General features: G+C 42.0%; 1 protein-coding gene across 6 annotated transcripts in view; it reads left to right on the top strand.

The window, feature by feature from the left end:
- Positions 1-13,262, top strand: part of LMBR1 (limb development membrane protein 1) — a 124,074-nt gene that overhangs the window by 94,315 nt on the left and 16,497 nt on the right. For 5 of the 6 annotated variants that reach the window (XM_084897534.1, XM_084897538.1, XM_084897536.1 and 2 more), the window contains 4 exons: positions 588-665; positions 4,508-4,581; positions 4,804-4,894; positions 6,457-6,523. In XM_084897534.1, coding sequence (XP_084753660.1) covers positions 588-665; positions 4,508-4,581; positions 4,804-4,894; positions 6,457-6,523 — 310 coding nt within the window. The remainder of the gene's footprint in view (positions 1-587; positions 666-4,507; positions 4,582-4,803; positions 4,895-6,456; positions 6,524-13,262) is intronic. The other variant, XM_084897535.1, reaches the window with a different exon arrangement.

Here is a 13,262-nt window from a genome sequence, read left to right as displayed (position 1 = left end):
GTTTGAAAATGGCAACTCCCTCAGCGATGCAGGTAAACTAATTTTCTTATCAATAAGATTAAAATGCATCCATGCCTCTATGTGCAAAAACATGATAGAACCAAAACAGAAATGAATAGTAATTTTTTAAAAGTCCTCAAGCTTATCTATTTCTTCGTGAAAGCAGGAAATTCATTCTTTGTTTCATTGGAAATGCAGAGCCGAGGAGGTACAGGAGATGGTCAGGCTCACGGGAGGCTGTGGGCGGGAGTCGGAGAGCCAGTTCTGATGGATTGTAACTATTTCTAAGTGGGGGGAGGGAGATGGGGTTTGGATTTTCAGTGGGTGAGATCAGTGAATAAGTGGATCTGTGTGATTAGCATTTGTCACAAGTTTCGAAATTATAATAATTTACAGAATGTTTTAGAATTTATTCTGGGGTTTTGTAGGCAGTCTAATGACTTTAGGGTTATATGTAGAATTTTTGTTTAGACTTCTTTTCCTCTCCTCTGAAACATACAGTTTGTTTTCCACTTAGATTTTAATATACATGTATTGGCAAAATGTCTTTGAAATGTAGAACTGACGATTGACTTTTTGTGTCGTAGTCCATCTCGGTCATCCTGGTGGCTTGTAATATCCTTTGCCTGTTGGTTGATGAAACAGCAATGCCAAAGGGAACGAGGGTAAAGTAGAATGTTTAACATGGCTTTCTTTTGCAAAAGCATTCTGCATAAGCCAGTTAAAACAGTCACCTTTCTGTATGCATGCACTTTAAGTTGTGTGAGTTTCTTTATGCAAGGAGCCTTCATAAACAGCATTTGTAAACTTCTGGAGGCCCGATGCATGAAATTCATGTGAGGGGCTCAGCCCTCGCAGCTGCAGCGGCTGCCTCGGCCCTTGCAGCCTCTGCTTCGTCTGGAAGGTCGTCCAGAAGGCCATCCGGGAGGTCCTTCGGCTGTCTGGTCTAATTAACATCTTATGCTTTCATTATTATAGATGGTTTTGTTTCTGGTATCTTACTTTGGATTGGCTGGGCTTTTTTATAAAAAATCAGATACACTTAATATCAGAGTTTATCTTTGTTTTACTGAAATTCATTACTTGTGATTCTTTTAAAAAAATGTACACTCTGAAATAGTGATAGATGAAGAATTTATTAAATGGATACATTGGCTGTGTGAGAGATGCAGCGGTGTGGTTGACGGGAGTCCGCTTCAGGAGAGTCCACACTTTATGACACTGAGTCGAAATGTTCATTTACTGATGAAAGTCAGAGGTATATCTTTTTATGGTTATCTCTCTTGTTAAAAGACTGATGATTTTATTAAATTCTGTCAATTAGCCGATTTGAATATATTTTCCATCAAGAAGGTAGTTACCACCAAAAATTCATATTTGGCATAGTTTTTTCTAGGTGTCTCTAAACTTTTAAGTAACATTTAAGTTTTGACATTTATTATATTTTTATATTTTTCCAAGTCAGCCACTTCCCCATTCCCCATAGAAATGACTTAAGAACTTTGACTTTTGATGCCCTTCTCTCTCTGCCACACCTGTTCTCTCATAGAGAAAAGCCATTGTCTGTCTTTATTCCTTCCCTTCGGTCTATGATGAAGATACCCTGTGCCTCCCAGAGCCCATTCATGCAGCCCTCGTTCTTGGTCTCGATGCCCTCACGCCGCTCCAGGCCGTGGTGCCATCTGTCCCTGCCGCGCTCTCCGCAGTGTGAGCAGCGCAGCTCCAGTGCCTCCTGCCCTGGAAGCAGCACAGCAGCCGCCTCCTCCACAGCCCGGCTTTGTCTTCGTTCGCTCCCAGGCCCACTGAGAGAGCGGGAGTCACCTCCTGTGTTGACTTCTAGCTACTTTTTAACCCATTCTTATATATTATCCACTAAGTAAACCTACGTCTTAGTGGAGAGGGACTTATACCTGGTAGGCTCCTTGTATGATTGTGTAAATAAATCAGGTCACCTTAATCCTCCTACCTGTAGGCCTCTGAAGACAGGGAATAGTTCCAAAATGTTTTTGTTGTTGGGGAGGAAAAAATTTTCCTTCTATCCTTCTAGGTTCTTTTGTCTAAGAATTAAATTGACAAAAGACAGAAAAACAGGAGAAAATAAAATTTAATTATATAAGTGCATAAGGAGACCCCATAGAATGAGACATCAAAAATGATCAAAGCAGGGAGTATGTATACCATTCGTAGACAAAGAGACAGTTACTTATGAAGATGCACAAAGCAAAGAGTTTGTGTTTGGGTTAGGGACTTAATTGAAGAAGTAACAAAGCTTGTTTGTATAGCGACTTCCAGTCCTGAGCTCCCTCTCCCTGGCACAGGGAGCTTTGTTCCTGTGGGAACAGGAGCCGGAGTGAGCTTCCTGTACGGGGCTCTCCAGCAGCTGATTGGAAACGATCCTGTTCGGGGCGGCCTGCGAGTCCCAGTGCAGTCAGTGCTTCCTAGGCCTAAGTGAGGATGTGGAGAGAATATTTATTATTTCTTGGTTTATTTTTTTTTTTTTTTCAGTGTGGCTATACATTTTATTTTATCCTGGTATTTCTCTTAGATGTAATAGAAGCTGATAGTAAATAAGTCTTTCATATTCATATACCCGCGTTTCCCTGAAAATAAGACATCCTCAGAAAATAAGACCTAGCGCATGGAAAGATAAGACATTCCCTGAAAATAAGACCTAGTGCAACTTTGAGAAAAAAAATTAATATAAGACAATGTCTTATTTTCGGGGAAACTGGGTAGTTCCTTTAATTAATAAGCTGTGAAAATATTGTTCCTACTTCATTAAGAAATAATTTTTTCCTCTCTGGTCTCATTGACAAATACTACTTTTCTGTTTGTTTTCTTAAGTCCTAGATAAAGATAGTTTTTGAGAATAGGTACAATGTTTAGTAAAAAAATTACATTTTTTTAAATCCAGGTTTATTAAGTTACATCTTTTAAAACTCCCAGTTTCCAAGGAAGAGTTGGGGAAAGGACATTTATTTCTAAGGGCTAGAAACGGGGTATGCACATTCACCTTCTTTCTGTGCATAGCTTACTTTTGACATACTTTAATAGTATAATTTTTATATGTTGCCTCAGAGTTTGGATAATTACATATTTTATCCCTGTTATACTGTTATTGAAAGGTTAGCATGGAAGTTTAGCATGGTGGTCTGTTGGGGAAGGCTAAATAGCCACCTCTGAGAGTGATTAAAGAAAATTGAATTTATTTAGGAAAAGGGCTGCACAGCACCGAACCGACAATGGCAGCCCAGGAGCTGGAGTGTCATCCTTACACACAGTCCCTGGTGGGACACTTGTCGCCAGTGGATTGGGGGCTGGGTCGGTGGGCTTGGAATGCGGGTGGAATGCATGTGTGTGATCAGGTGTCTTCAGGACAGTTTCAGTTCCTTGTATGGTCTGACTCCTGGTGTCTCTATTCTTTTTCCTGGTCTTTGTCTACTGGGGGGAGAGCGGGGGTGGGGGGTGAGGTTGGCCATTAAGGATTGTATTGCCCTTGTTACATAAGAAACATTCAAATCTGTAAAGAATTTTTGTGAGTTTATTTGAGCCAAACTGATGACAATAGCCAGGAAGCAGAATCTCAACGTACTGAGATAATGCTCCCGAGAACAGCAGTTTTTACCTAGTTTTACAAAGTACCTCAGAGGAGATGTAGGTGGGTTCATGGAATCCACTGGTGATGAGGGAGGTGGGAGAGAGCGAAGCGGGAAGCCTCTGGGATTGGGAAGGAAGTAAAATGATAGATACTTACTACCATGGTCAGGAAGGTGGTGCTCCCAGGGCAAGGCTTACCCATTGCACCCGGAGGTGCTGGCCCGCCATCTCCCCAGAAAACACAGCAGATGGTCGGAGGCCTCTTCCGCATAGGCGGGTGCAGGACAGCAAAGCCAGCTCTTAGCCTGAGAGCAGGAATGAGGGGCTCTGTGGTCTCCACCCTGGTGCGTTATTGTGCCCTAAGGGGTCCCCAAAAAAGGCAGTTACAGGCTACCCTGACATTCCACAGGGGTGTTATCCTGGCTGCAAAAGGACAGCAGGCTCAGTAAAGATGAAAGTTGATCTTTGTCAGGGAAGATACCGGCCTAGGACACGACTGCCCACCATAAACTGCTTTTTAATTTTAAAAAGTTTTAATTTCAGGCATCCTTTCTGGTAAGTCCCTCCATACAGTCCTCCCCTGACTAGTCAGGCTAGCGTGTAGCCCCTTTCGTCCACACCCTGTAGTCCTAACAGTTACATTTTTAAAAGATTTCTTCCAAGCACATTGAAGAATTAACAAAATAATCATATTATTTTGATAAGTAACTTAAATTTGAAATAAATCAAATGTCAAATGTCGAGCCTGTTAAAATGGTTAACATGTGGTTGAGTTAGCTGATAACTCCGTCTAATGTCCCATTTTACTAGACCAAGTTCCTAATTTCAGCTGTCCTGTATTTGTGAAGCGAGTTTTAGGGAAACCAAATAAATAGTGTCATTAAATTCTGAAAAGTGTTTTTCCCCCCAGGGGCCTGGGATAGGAAATGCCTCGCTCTCCGCTTTCGGTTTTGTGGGAGCGGCACTTGAAATCATTTTGATTTTGTATCCTTTCTTTCACTGGCGCTCTGTCTGTTAACAGGTTTTCTGTCCGTTTTCTGGGACAGTGGTAATTCACTAAGACACTTGCCCCGGAGAAAAACAAGGCATTCTTCCCCAGGCGCTCCAAGTGGCTTTTCGCTTTGTTTTGAGTTTCCTTTGGGCCTCAGACTTGGAGACTGAGCGAGGCAGCACATTCTTCGGAGGTGTTTTCCTTGACTCCCACAGCTATCTGATGGTGTCCTCTGTCGTCGGTTTCTATAGCCTCCGCTTTTTTGGAGACTTTATTCCCAAGAAGGATGACACGACCATGACAAAGGTAAGCTAAGGTCGTGCCTCCCCTTTGCCTTGCCATTTAGTGATCGCCCGCGCTTCCTTCGCGCAGTTCGCGCAGAGGTTGTGCTAATGGCGCAACAGTGAAGGCGCGGCGGGCGGGGCCGCCGGGGTCCCTGTGCGGCTTGGCCGGCGTCCATTCACTTGTAAATGCGGAGGAGCCGCTTGTTAGCTGGGCACAGAGGCTCTGAAAAGACGCTTTTCCTCCAAAGAAAATGCTCCGCTAATGAGTCACTTGGGCTGTGCTGACTGCACTTCAGGGAGCTCTTTTGAGATCTGAAGAACCTCTGTTGCTACAAGTAGTGGAGACAAAGTGTTTCAAATTTGAATAATTAAAGCAAGACGGAAGAGGCCCATTCAGAAACATTTTGCAATCTGAGGCTGATTTGACTTCCTACAATATGTCCTTGGCTTCGGAATGGCACAGGCTGTGGCACAATGGCTGCTGCTCTGTGAAACGTTCCCACCGGCTGAAATGAGGGGCAGCTACAGGAGCTGCGGGCTCCTTCAGTTTTACTAAATATTTCATATTGTTGACCTGTTTTAAGAGGGAACTTATTTCCTATTCATCTATTGATGTGGCTAACACACTGAGTTTCTGAGACTCTGAGCTTAAGTGATCACAGGCTAATCAGCATTTCTAGCTCTTATTTATTATGAAAGAACCAGAGGCCAATACACGAAATCTGTGCAAGAGCGGGCCTTCCTTTCCCTGGCTGCTGGCACCGATTCCCTCGGGCACCCGGGCCCGGGCTTCCCTCGGAACCCCAGCTTTGTCCAGAAGGTCATCCGGAAGGACGTCTGGTCTAATTAGCATATTATGCTTTTATTATTATAGATAAGCATAGGGTAAATTGAAAATGAATGACTAGAATGTATGTGTTTTGGATTTTGAGCTTTTTGATATTAAAATGTTATAACATAAAATATTAGAGGTAGACCTTATATAAATTGTGAGCAGTAGTTGGCTTTAAAAACAGAGATATTAAATGCATTAATTATTTAAAAAATATATTCTTATTGATTTCAGAGAGGAAAGGAGAGGGAGAGGGAGATTGAAACATCAATGATGAGACAGAATCATTGATTCTTTGCCCCTACACACCTCACACTGGGGATCGAGCCCATAACCAGAGTATGTGCCTTGACCAGGAATTAAACCATGACCTCCTGGTTCATAGATTGATGCTCAACCACTGGGCCAGGCTGGCCAGGCAGGCATTAATTCTTTTTTACTTGACAAGCAAGCCGTTTTGAAATTGGCAGCATCAATCAATGATGTAAAATCCATTGTCTGAGGTGTAAAGTAACTTAAGTGTTCTGTAGCTTTATATTTGTGCCGGACACTACCAAGATTTTCTAGAACTTACAGATAGGCCGTTCACTGTCTATGGGCAATTCCTTCTTCTTTTTAAATTCTATAGTGAAGAGTATGATTAAGCAGTTAGCAAGGTACAGTAGACACCTGGAGTGAACAGCACCCCGAGGTGGCGGGTTCCATTTATCATCCGGTGGGTGACCGCCCGCTGCTCTCCTGTCTCCTGGCAGATCATCGGGAACTGCGTGTCTCTCCTGGTCCTGAGCTCGGCTCTGCCTGTGATGTCCAGAACCCTGGGTGAGTCCAAGAGGGGTGCTCCGCTCCACTCCACTCAACTCCAGCTTCTAAAGGTCATCCCTCGAGACACACCATGACCCCTACTTTCCGCCTTTACTCCTGGACTTCGTTACGTGGGGCTACACCAGAAAGCGCTTTTATCAAATGAAGGCACTTTTTAAAAATCTTTATAATGTGTCTTCTCAAAACAGTGAACTTTTTTTTTTGTTCACTGACTAGTTAAGCTTTTAGTCTCTAGTAAGGAAACTGATTTTTATTTTAAAAAATGTTTAATGATTAGAAAATATTAAACTAGTTTTTCTTAATATAAAATAACATGATTGTGTTTTAAAAATTGAAAATGTGTCAGCCTTATTTTAAGCTGCTTTGTGCTGTGAAGTGGGCATAAAGGAAAACCACAGGGACTTGAAGAGCAGCCCTTAGTGCAGGGGTCTTCAAACTACAGCCCGCGGGCCACATGCGGCCCGCAGAGGAGTCTGATCTGGCCCGCCAGGTTTTTTGGACAGTGAGCGCAGCCGAGGTGTTACACTAGGAATTAGTAGTTCATATAGTCCGGCCCTCCAGCTCTCTTGAGGGACCGTGATCTGGCCCCCACTTTAAAAAGTTTGAGGACCCCTGCAAGGATCTCACGTGCCTGCCACTCACGAAGTTTTCCTGTTTACAGAATTTTGATTCTCTGAAAGTAAAGTGTGCCCACATTACTCTGTGGCTGGGCAGTCTTCCTGTGACCGCTCTCCACCTGTAGCCCTGTGGCTGGGTGCTCAGGCCTGGGCTCAGTGCTGCTCAGTGTTCAGGAGGAGGTTCGCTTTCTAGACCACATGTGTCAAACACAAGGCTCGTGGGCCAAATCCAGCCCGCCAGGCCTTGCAATGTGGCCCGCACCGCGCTGTCATCACTGCACTCCGCTGTCAGTTTATGACATTGTCAGTTTATGACTGTTCAGTAAACCATTCGGCCCGCGATTTAGGCTGGATTTTAGATTTTGGCCCCTTCTCTGATTGTGTTCGACACCCCTATTCTAGACTGAGGGTTTGACCTGAGAGTGCTCACCACCGATTAGGAAGCATCCCATCATTCAACCTCAGCCACTTGCTCACAACACAATGACAAGGCCGAGCTCCTTTTGTTTCAGCTCGTATATCGCATCATCATTTATTCAAGACGCACCCATCAGGATGCGGGCCGGGCCAGAAAGCAGGCGTATCTTAGTCTCTAATTCTCACAGGAATTTTGAGTTTTAATAAAGAGGGAACTCTCCAATGAATGGAGAGGGCCCGCTCTCCACAGACTGACACGGAGCTCGCTCACTCCTCGCCCTTTTGTGTTCACTTACAGGACTGTTATTGTTTTGACATCTGCTTATGGTGTGCTGATCTGAAAATGCCAAAATATGCACTTCCATTCCTTGATTTGTAGCTAAATGTCATATGTATCATGACAGTTTAACAAATAATTCTGTGACATTACAGCTACCCTACCATTTGGTCACTTGTGCTCTTATTTAAAATTGTTCACAGCGGTACTAGCATATGCTTATTTACGAAAGAAAATTACATGCTGAGTATAGTTTTAGTACAAAGAAAACAAATTAATGGCAAAATTTGCTTTTTTGAAGATCAACACATTAAATTCCTGAGTAGTTTGCCATAGAGATAAATAAAAAGGAGAAAAGGGAAGATGGAACAATTAAAAGGCAGCTAACAAATGCCCGGACCCAGCTGTCCAAACAGGATTAATGGCGTGCATTAGGCACAGTGGTCACGTGCTCCGCCGGCACAGCACGCACGCACTACCTGTTATGCCAGTGGCACTGAATAGATGAAAAGGAGTAAGTGCTCTGAACAGATTCATAGAGGCTTTTCACAGCGTTAAAAAAGCACATTTCTAGACAAAAAGAATAAGCTTTATTTAGTATTATGGGAAATGCAAACTTGGGAGTTACTTTGTAATTCCTCGGTTAATGCTTTAGAAGTGAGTCTTTGATTTTAAGAAGATAAAATATAGGGAATTGTCACGACTATTATCCTGCTGTATAACGGGACTTTGATTTACTGGCTGAGAAGCTTATCAGACCAGAATAGAGGGTGTGCTTACCCACGGATTCCAGGCTGTGGCGTCTCCTCTGTCTCGTGCCTCCCGCAGGCAGAGCCTGACCCCAGGAGCGCAGCCCGCAGCAGCCCGCCATTGGCAGTTAAACGAGAAGCGAAGCAACAAGGAGCCTCATCACCTCCATTACATGCAGCTCTTCTCTCAGTTTAATAGTTTTAAGTGATGATTATAAATTCAATTATAAATTGAAGATATATTGAATCCTATATAAAAAATTAATTTGGTGTTCTGCTCCAAATTTTTTCTTTTAAATTTGCCAACTGCTAATGTTGCTGCCTGTTAGGCATAAACTGTAGCTTTAGACTTACATGTCTGGTGTGACATGACACTTTTATTAAAAAATTCCTTTAAAAGCCCAAACCGGTTTGGCTCAATGGCTAGAGCATCGGCTTGGGGACTGAAGGGACCCGGGTTTGATTCCAGTCAAGGGCATGTACCTTGGTTGTGGGCATATTCCCAGTAGGGGGTGTGCAAGAGGCAGCTAATCGATGACTCTCTCTCTCATCGATGTTTCTAACTCTCTATCTCTCTCCCTTCCTCTCTGTACAAAATCAATAAAATATATTTAAAAAATTCCTTTAAAACAACTTCTTTTATTTGAATATGGAAAACTGCACTAATTGAAAAATTAGTGCTAATTATGCTAATTAAAAATGACCACTAAGTAGATATTATAAGCATATCACTTGCTACAAGGTCTGTGAGAAAAATTTTGACCTTGTATTTTCAGTCAAATATAATTAATATAGATGATAGTTTTGTTACTTATAGAAAACACAAAACTTCTGTGCTTAACATTGTTTATTCGAACTCTTTAAACCCTTTGCAAGCGAGTAGTGACACCCAGGAGTTGGTGACCATACATGGCTGGCTGCGTGGTCAGACTTCAGTTTTGAAGAATCCAACATCTGGGGGATTGGTGTCCATATATTTGGTAACCAAGGATACTCAAGGTGATTAGAGGAGATGGTTGACAGGTGAAATAGGAACTGGATCAGGCCTAATAAATGACCTATGAATACCAGAGTTTTCTATAATAAAATATTTTAAAGGTAGCAGAGCATTTTGTAAGAACAGATTTTATCTGGTTGCTAAAGTTAAATATATATATATATATATATATATATATATATATATATATATATATATATATATATAGTTGATTTCAGAGAGGAAGGGAGAAAGAGAGAGAGAGAGAGAGAAATCAACCATGATGAGAGAGAATCCTTGATCCGCTGCCTCCTGCATGCCTCCTACTGGGGATTGAGCCCGTAACCCCAGCATGTGCCCTGACTGGGAATCTAACCATGACCTCCTAATTCATGGGTCGGCGCTCAACCACTGAGCCACACTAGCCGGGCTGACATGTTCTTTATTATGCTTAATCAAGAAACAACGGAAAGATTGGCTTTTTTTGCATTATTTATTTGAAATCTCATTTAACCAGAAAATTTTTCTCAACTGTAACCAAAAGACCTTGTAGTACTTCTACTAATTTCTATTTTAAATTTATTTTCTTCATTCTGAGGTTCTTTGACTTGTTAGTGATGCAGGATGCAAATGCAGATTTTTAAAATGCGCTTGTGGTATGAACACAGAAACGTGTACCCTCTGAACCAGCTGGCTATTTGTGTCTGTGCCCGTATTTCTCATCCTGCAGGAGAGCAGTGCACTATTCGCTTTTGTTCTTTGATGAAGGAATCCAGTTTCATTTCTGTCCTTTTTTGGAGAGGTTTTCTTTTGGGGCTTTGTAAATATACTCCTCATTTTTACCCTGGGTCTTCTTTCCCTCTCCAGTGCTCAGTGTGAAACAGAAGTATAAGTTGTAATTATAACTTTGATATAGAAATAATTTCAAACCTCATATTGAAAATTTCTCAGCAAAAAAAAATGTGTATATGACTCAGTCGTGGTCAGTTATTTTGTAGAAAATAATAAATGAGTGGTACTGATGAACTTTTTAAAAAATTATTGATTTCGGAGAAGAAGGGAGAGAGAGAGAAAAACATCAACGCTGAGAGAGAATCAGTGATTGCTTGCATCCTGTATACCCCCTACTGGGGACCGAGCCCACAACTTGGACATGTGCCCTTGACCAGAATCAAACCCGGGATCCCTCAGTCCGCAGGCCGACACTCCATCCGCTGAGCCAAACCAGCAAGGGTACTGATGAACTTCTGATTGATTACTAATGTCCTCGTGTCTGAACAATCTGTTTGTATATCTAGTTAGGATTTTTAATAAAGGGAAGTATTCTGAGTCAGATGTCGAAGAGTTTGGAAAGTAACCAAGGCTCACGCTACATGCCCTCATTCCCAGCACCTTCTTGTCATGTTCTGACATTGTCTTAGTTTCAGGGCTCATAGTCTTGCCTAAGAAAATGTCAAGGCCACACATTAACCAAATAACAGCCATCTGTTGACACACAACCAAATACCTTAACTTTTAGTTTGTTATAAAATACCTTTCATATGAAAATAATTCCAGTTAGGATCATTTTGCTGGAAAAAGCCTTAAGATACAGATTTAGAATGTTAACAATTAAAACTAGACTATGAACTATAGTGAGGGACTAATTTGTACTAAGAATCAAGAGTGCTAACCTGGCTGGGAATATAACAAGACACTGCGTACTGTCAGCCCTGGGACTGGCGAGCAGCGGTGGAGGGAGCAGGCAGGACGGTGAACGCACTTCCACTGCTAACGACTTTAGGTGCAGCTTTTGTTTCTATGTTAGTTTCAGACTTGCTGTGTACAGGTGAAAAGAAGGAGTGTTCTGATACTAACTGGATAGTGTCCTGTGAATGTCAGGTCAGTTTGGTTGATATGCCATACAAGTTCAGTGTTCTTGCTGGTTTTCTAGCTACTTGTTTTATCAGTTATTGAGGAAGGGTTCTGAAATCTAATAATTGTGGATTTCTATACCTCTGTTAGTTTTTGTTTCATCTGTTTTGAAGCTCTGGTATATAAATGCTAGAGGCCCAGTACACGAATTTGTGCACAGGTGGGGTCCTGCCAGCCTGCCCCGATTAGGACCTATTGGGGCCGATTGGGCCGGGCTGGCCTGGCCTGGCAGAGGGGCCCCCCATTCCCTGGTAGAACTCCTGGTTGAACTCTCAGTTGAATTCCTGGTTGAGGGGACAATTTGCATATTAGCCTTTTATTGTATAGGATTTAGGATTGTTACGTCCTTGATGAATTGACTCTTATAATTATGATAATGATGGTGACATTCTTTATCCCTGGCAGTATTCTCTGCTCTGCTCTGAAATCTACTTTGTGAGACATTAATATAATCTTCTTATCTTTTTTAAATTAGGGTTAACATTGTATAATTTTTTCTATTCTTATACATTCAACCTGTTTGTGTTTTTGTATTTAAATAGTTTGGTTTTCTTCTGTCAATAATGTATAGCTGGATCTTGCTATTTAATCCAATCTCTCTTGTCTTTGAATTTGGATATGGTTGTTATTATAATTATTTTCTTCAAAAATTTATTGATTTGAGAGAGAGAGAAAGAGAGAACGAGAGAGGGAGAGATAGAAATGTCAGTGATTAGAGAGAATCATTGATTGGCGCCTCCTGCATGCCTCTTATTGCCCCCTCCTCCAGCCTGTCCCTGCCACCCCCCATCCCTGCCTCAGGCTTTCAGCACCCTATTGTCCGTGTCCAAGTGCCATGCATATATGCATTCAAGGTCTTTGGTTGATTACCTCCCACCCACCCATGCTCTCCTGCCTTCCCTCTCAGATTCCACACTCTGATCCAGGTTTCCATGTCTTTGGATCCCCTCTGTTCATCAGTTTATTTTGTTACTTGGATTTCACATATGAGTGAGATCATGTGATACTTGTCTTTCTCTGACTGACCTATTCCACATAGCATGAGACTCCCCAGGTCCCTCCATGCTGTCTCACAGGGTGAGAGATCCTTCCTTTTTACTGCTGCATAGTGTTCCATGGTGTAAATGTCCCACACCTTTTTATCCTCTTATCTACTGATGGGCCCGTGGGCAGTTTCCAGATCTTAGCTATTGTAAATTGCACACATTCTTTCTGATTGGTATTTCGGGTTTCTTAGGATATAATCCTAGAAGTGGGGTCACTGGGAGTTCCATAATTATTTTTCTGAGGAAATTTCATACTGTTTTCCATAATGGCTGCACCAGTCTGCATTCCCACCAGCAGTGTACTAGGGTTCTCTTTTCTCCACATCTTCATCAGCACTTGTTGTTTGTTGATGGTAGCCATTCTGACAGGTGTGAGGTGATACCTCATTGTTGTATTAATTGGCATTTGTGTATCCTCTTTGGAGAAATGTTTATTTAGGTCCTTTGCCAATTTTTTTTTTTTTATTGGATTGTTTGTCTTCCTTTTGTTAAGGTGTTTCTTATATATTTTGGATATTAACCCTTTATTAGATGTATCATCACCAAATATGTTCTCCCATAGTGTGGGTTCTCTTTTCATTTTGTTGAAGGTGTCTTTTGCTGTGCAGAAGCTTTTTATTTTGATGTGGTCCCATTTGTTTCCTTCTTAGTTTCCTTTGCCCTAAGGAGATGTATCGGTAAACATATTGCTATGAGAGATGTCTGAGATTTCGCTGCCTAGGGTTTCTTGTAGAATTTTT

This window comes from Pipistrellus hanaki (genome assembly GCF_964339955.1).
Source record: "Pipistrellus hanaki genome assembly, chromosome: 10".
Lineage (NCBI taxonomy): Eukaryota > Metazoa > Chordata > Mammalia > Chiroptera > Vespertilionidae > Pipistrellus > Pipistrellus hanaki.
This window is presented reverse-complemented; position numbering and strand designations above follow the sequence as displayed.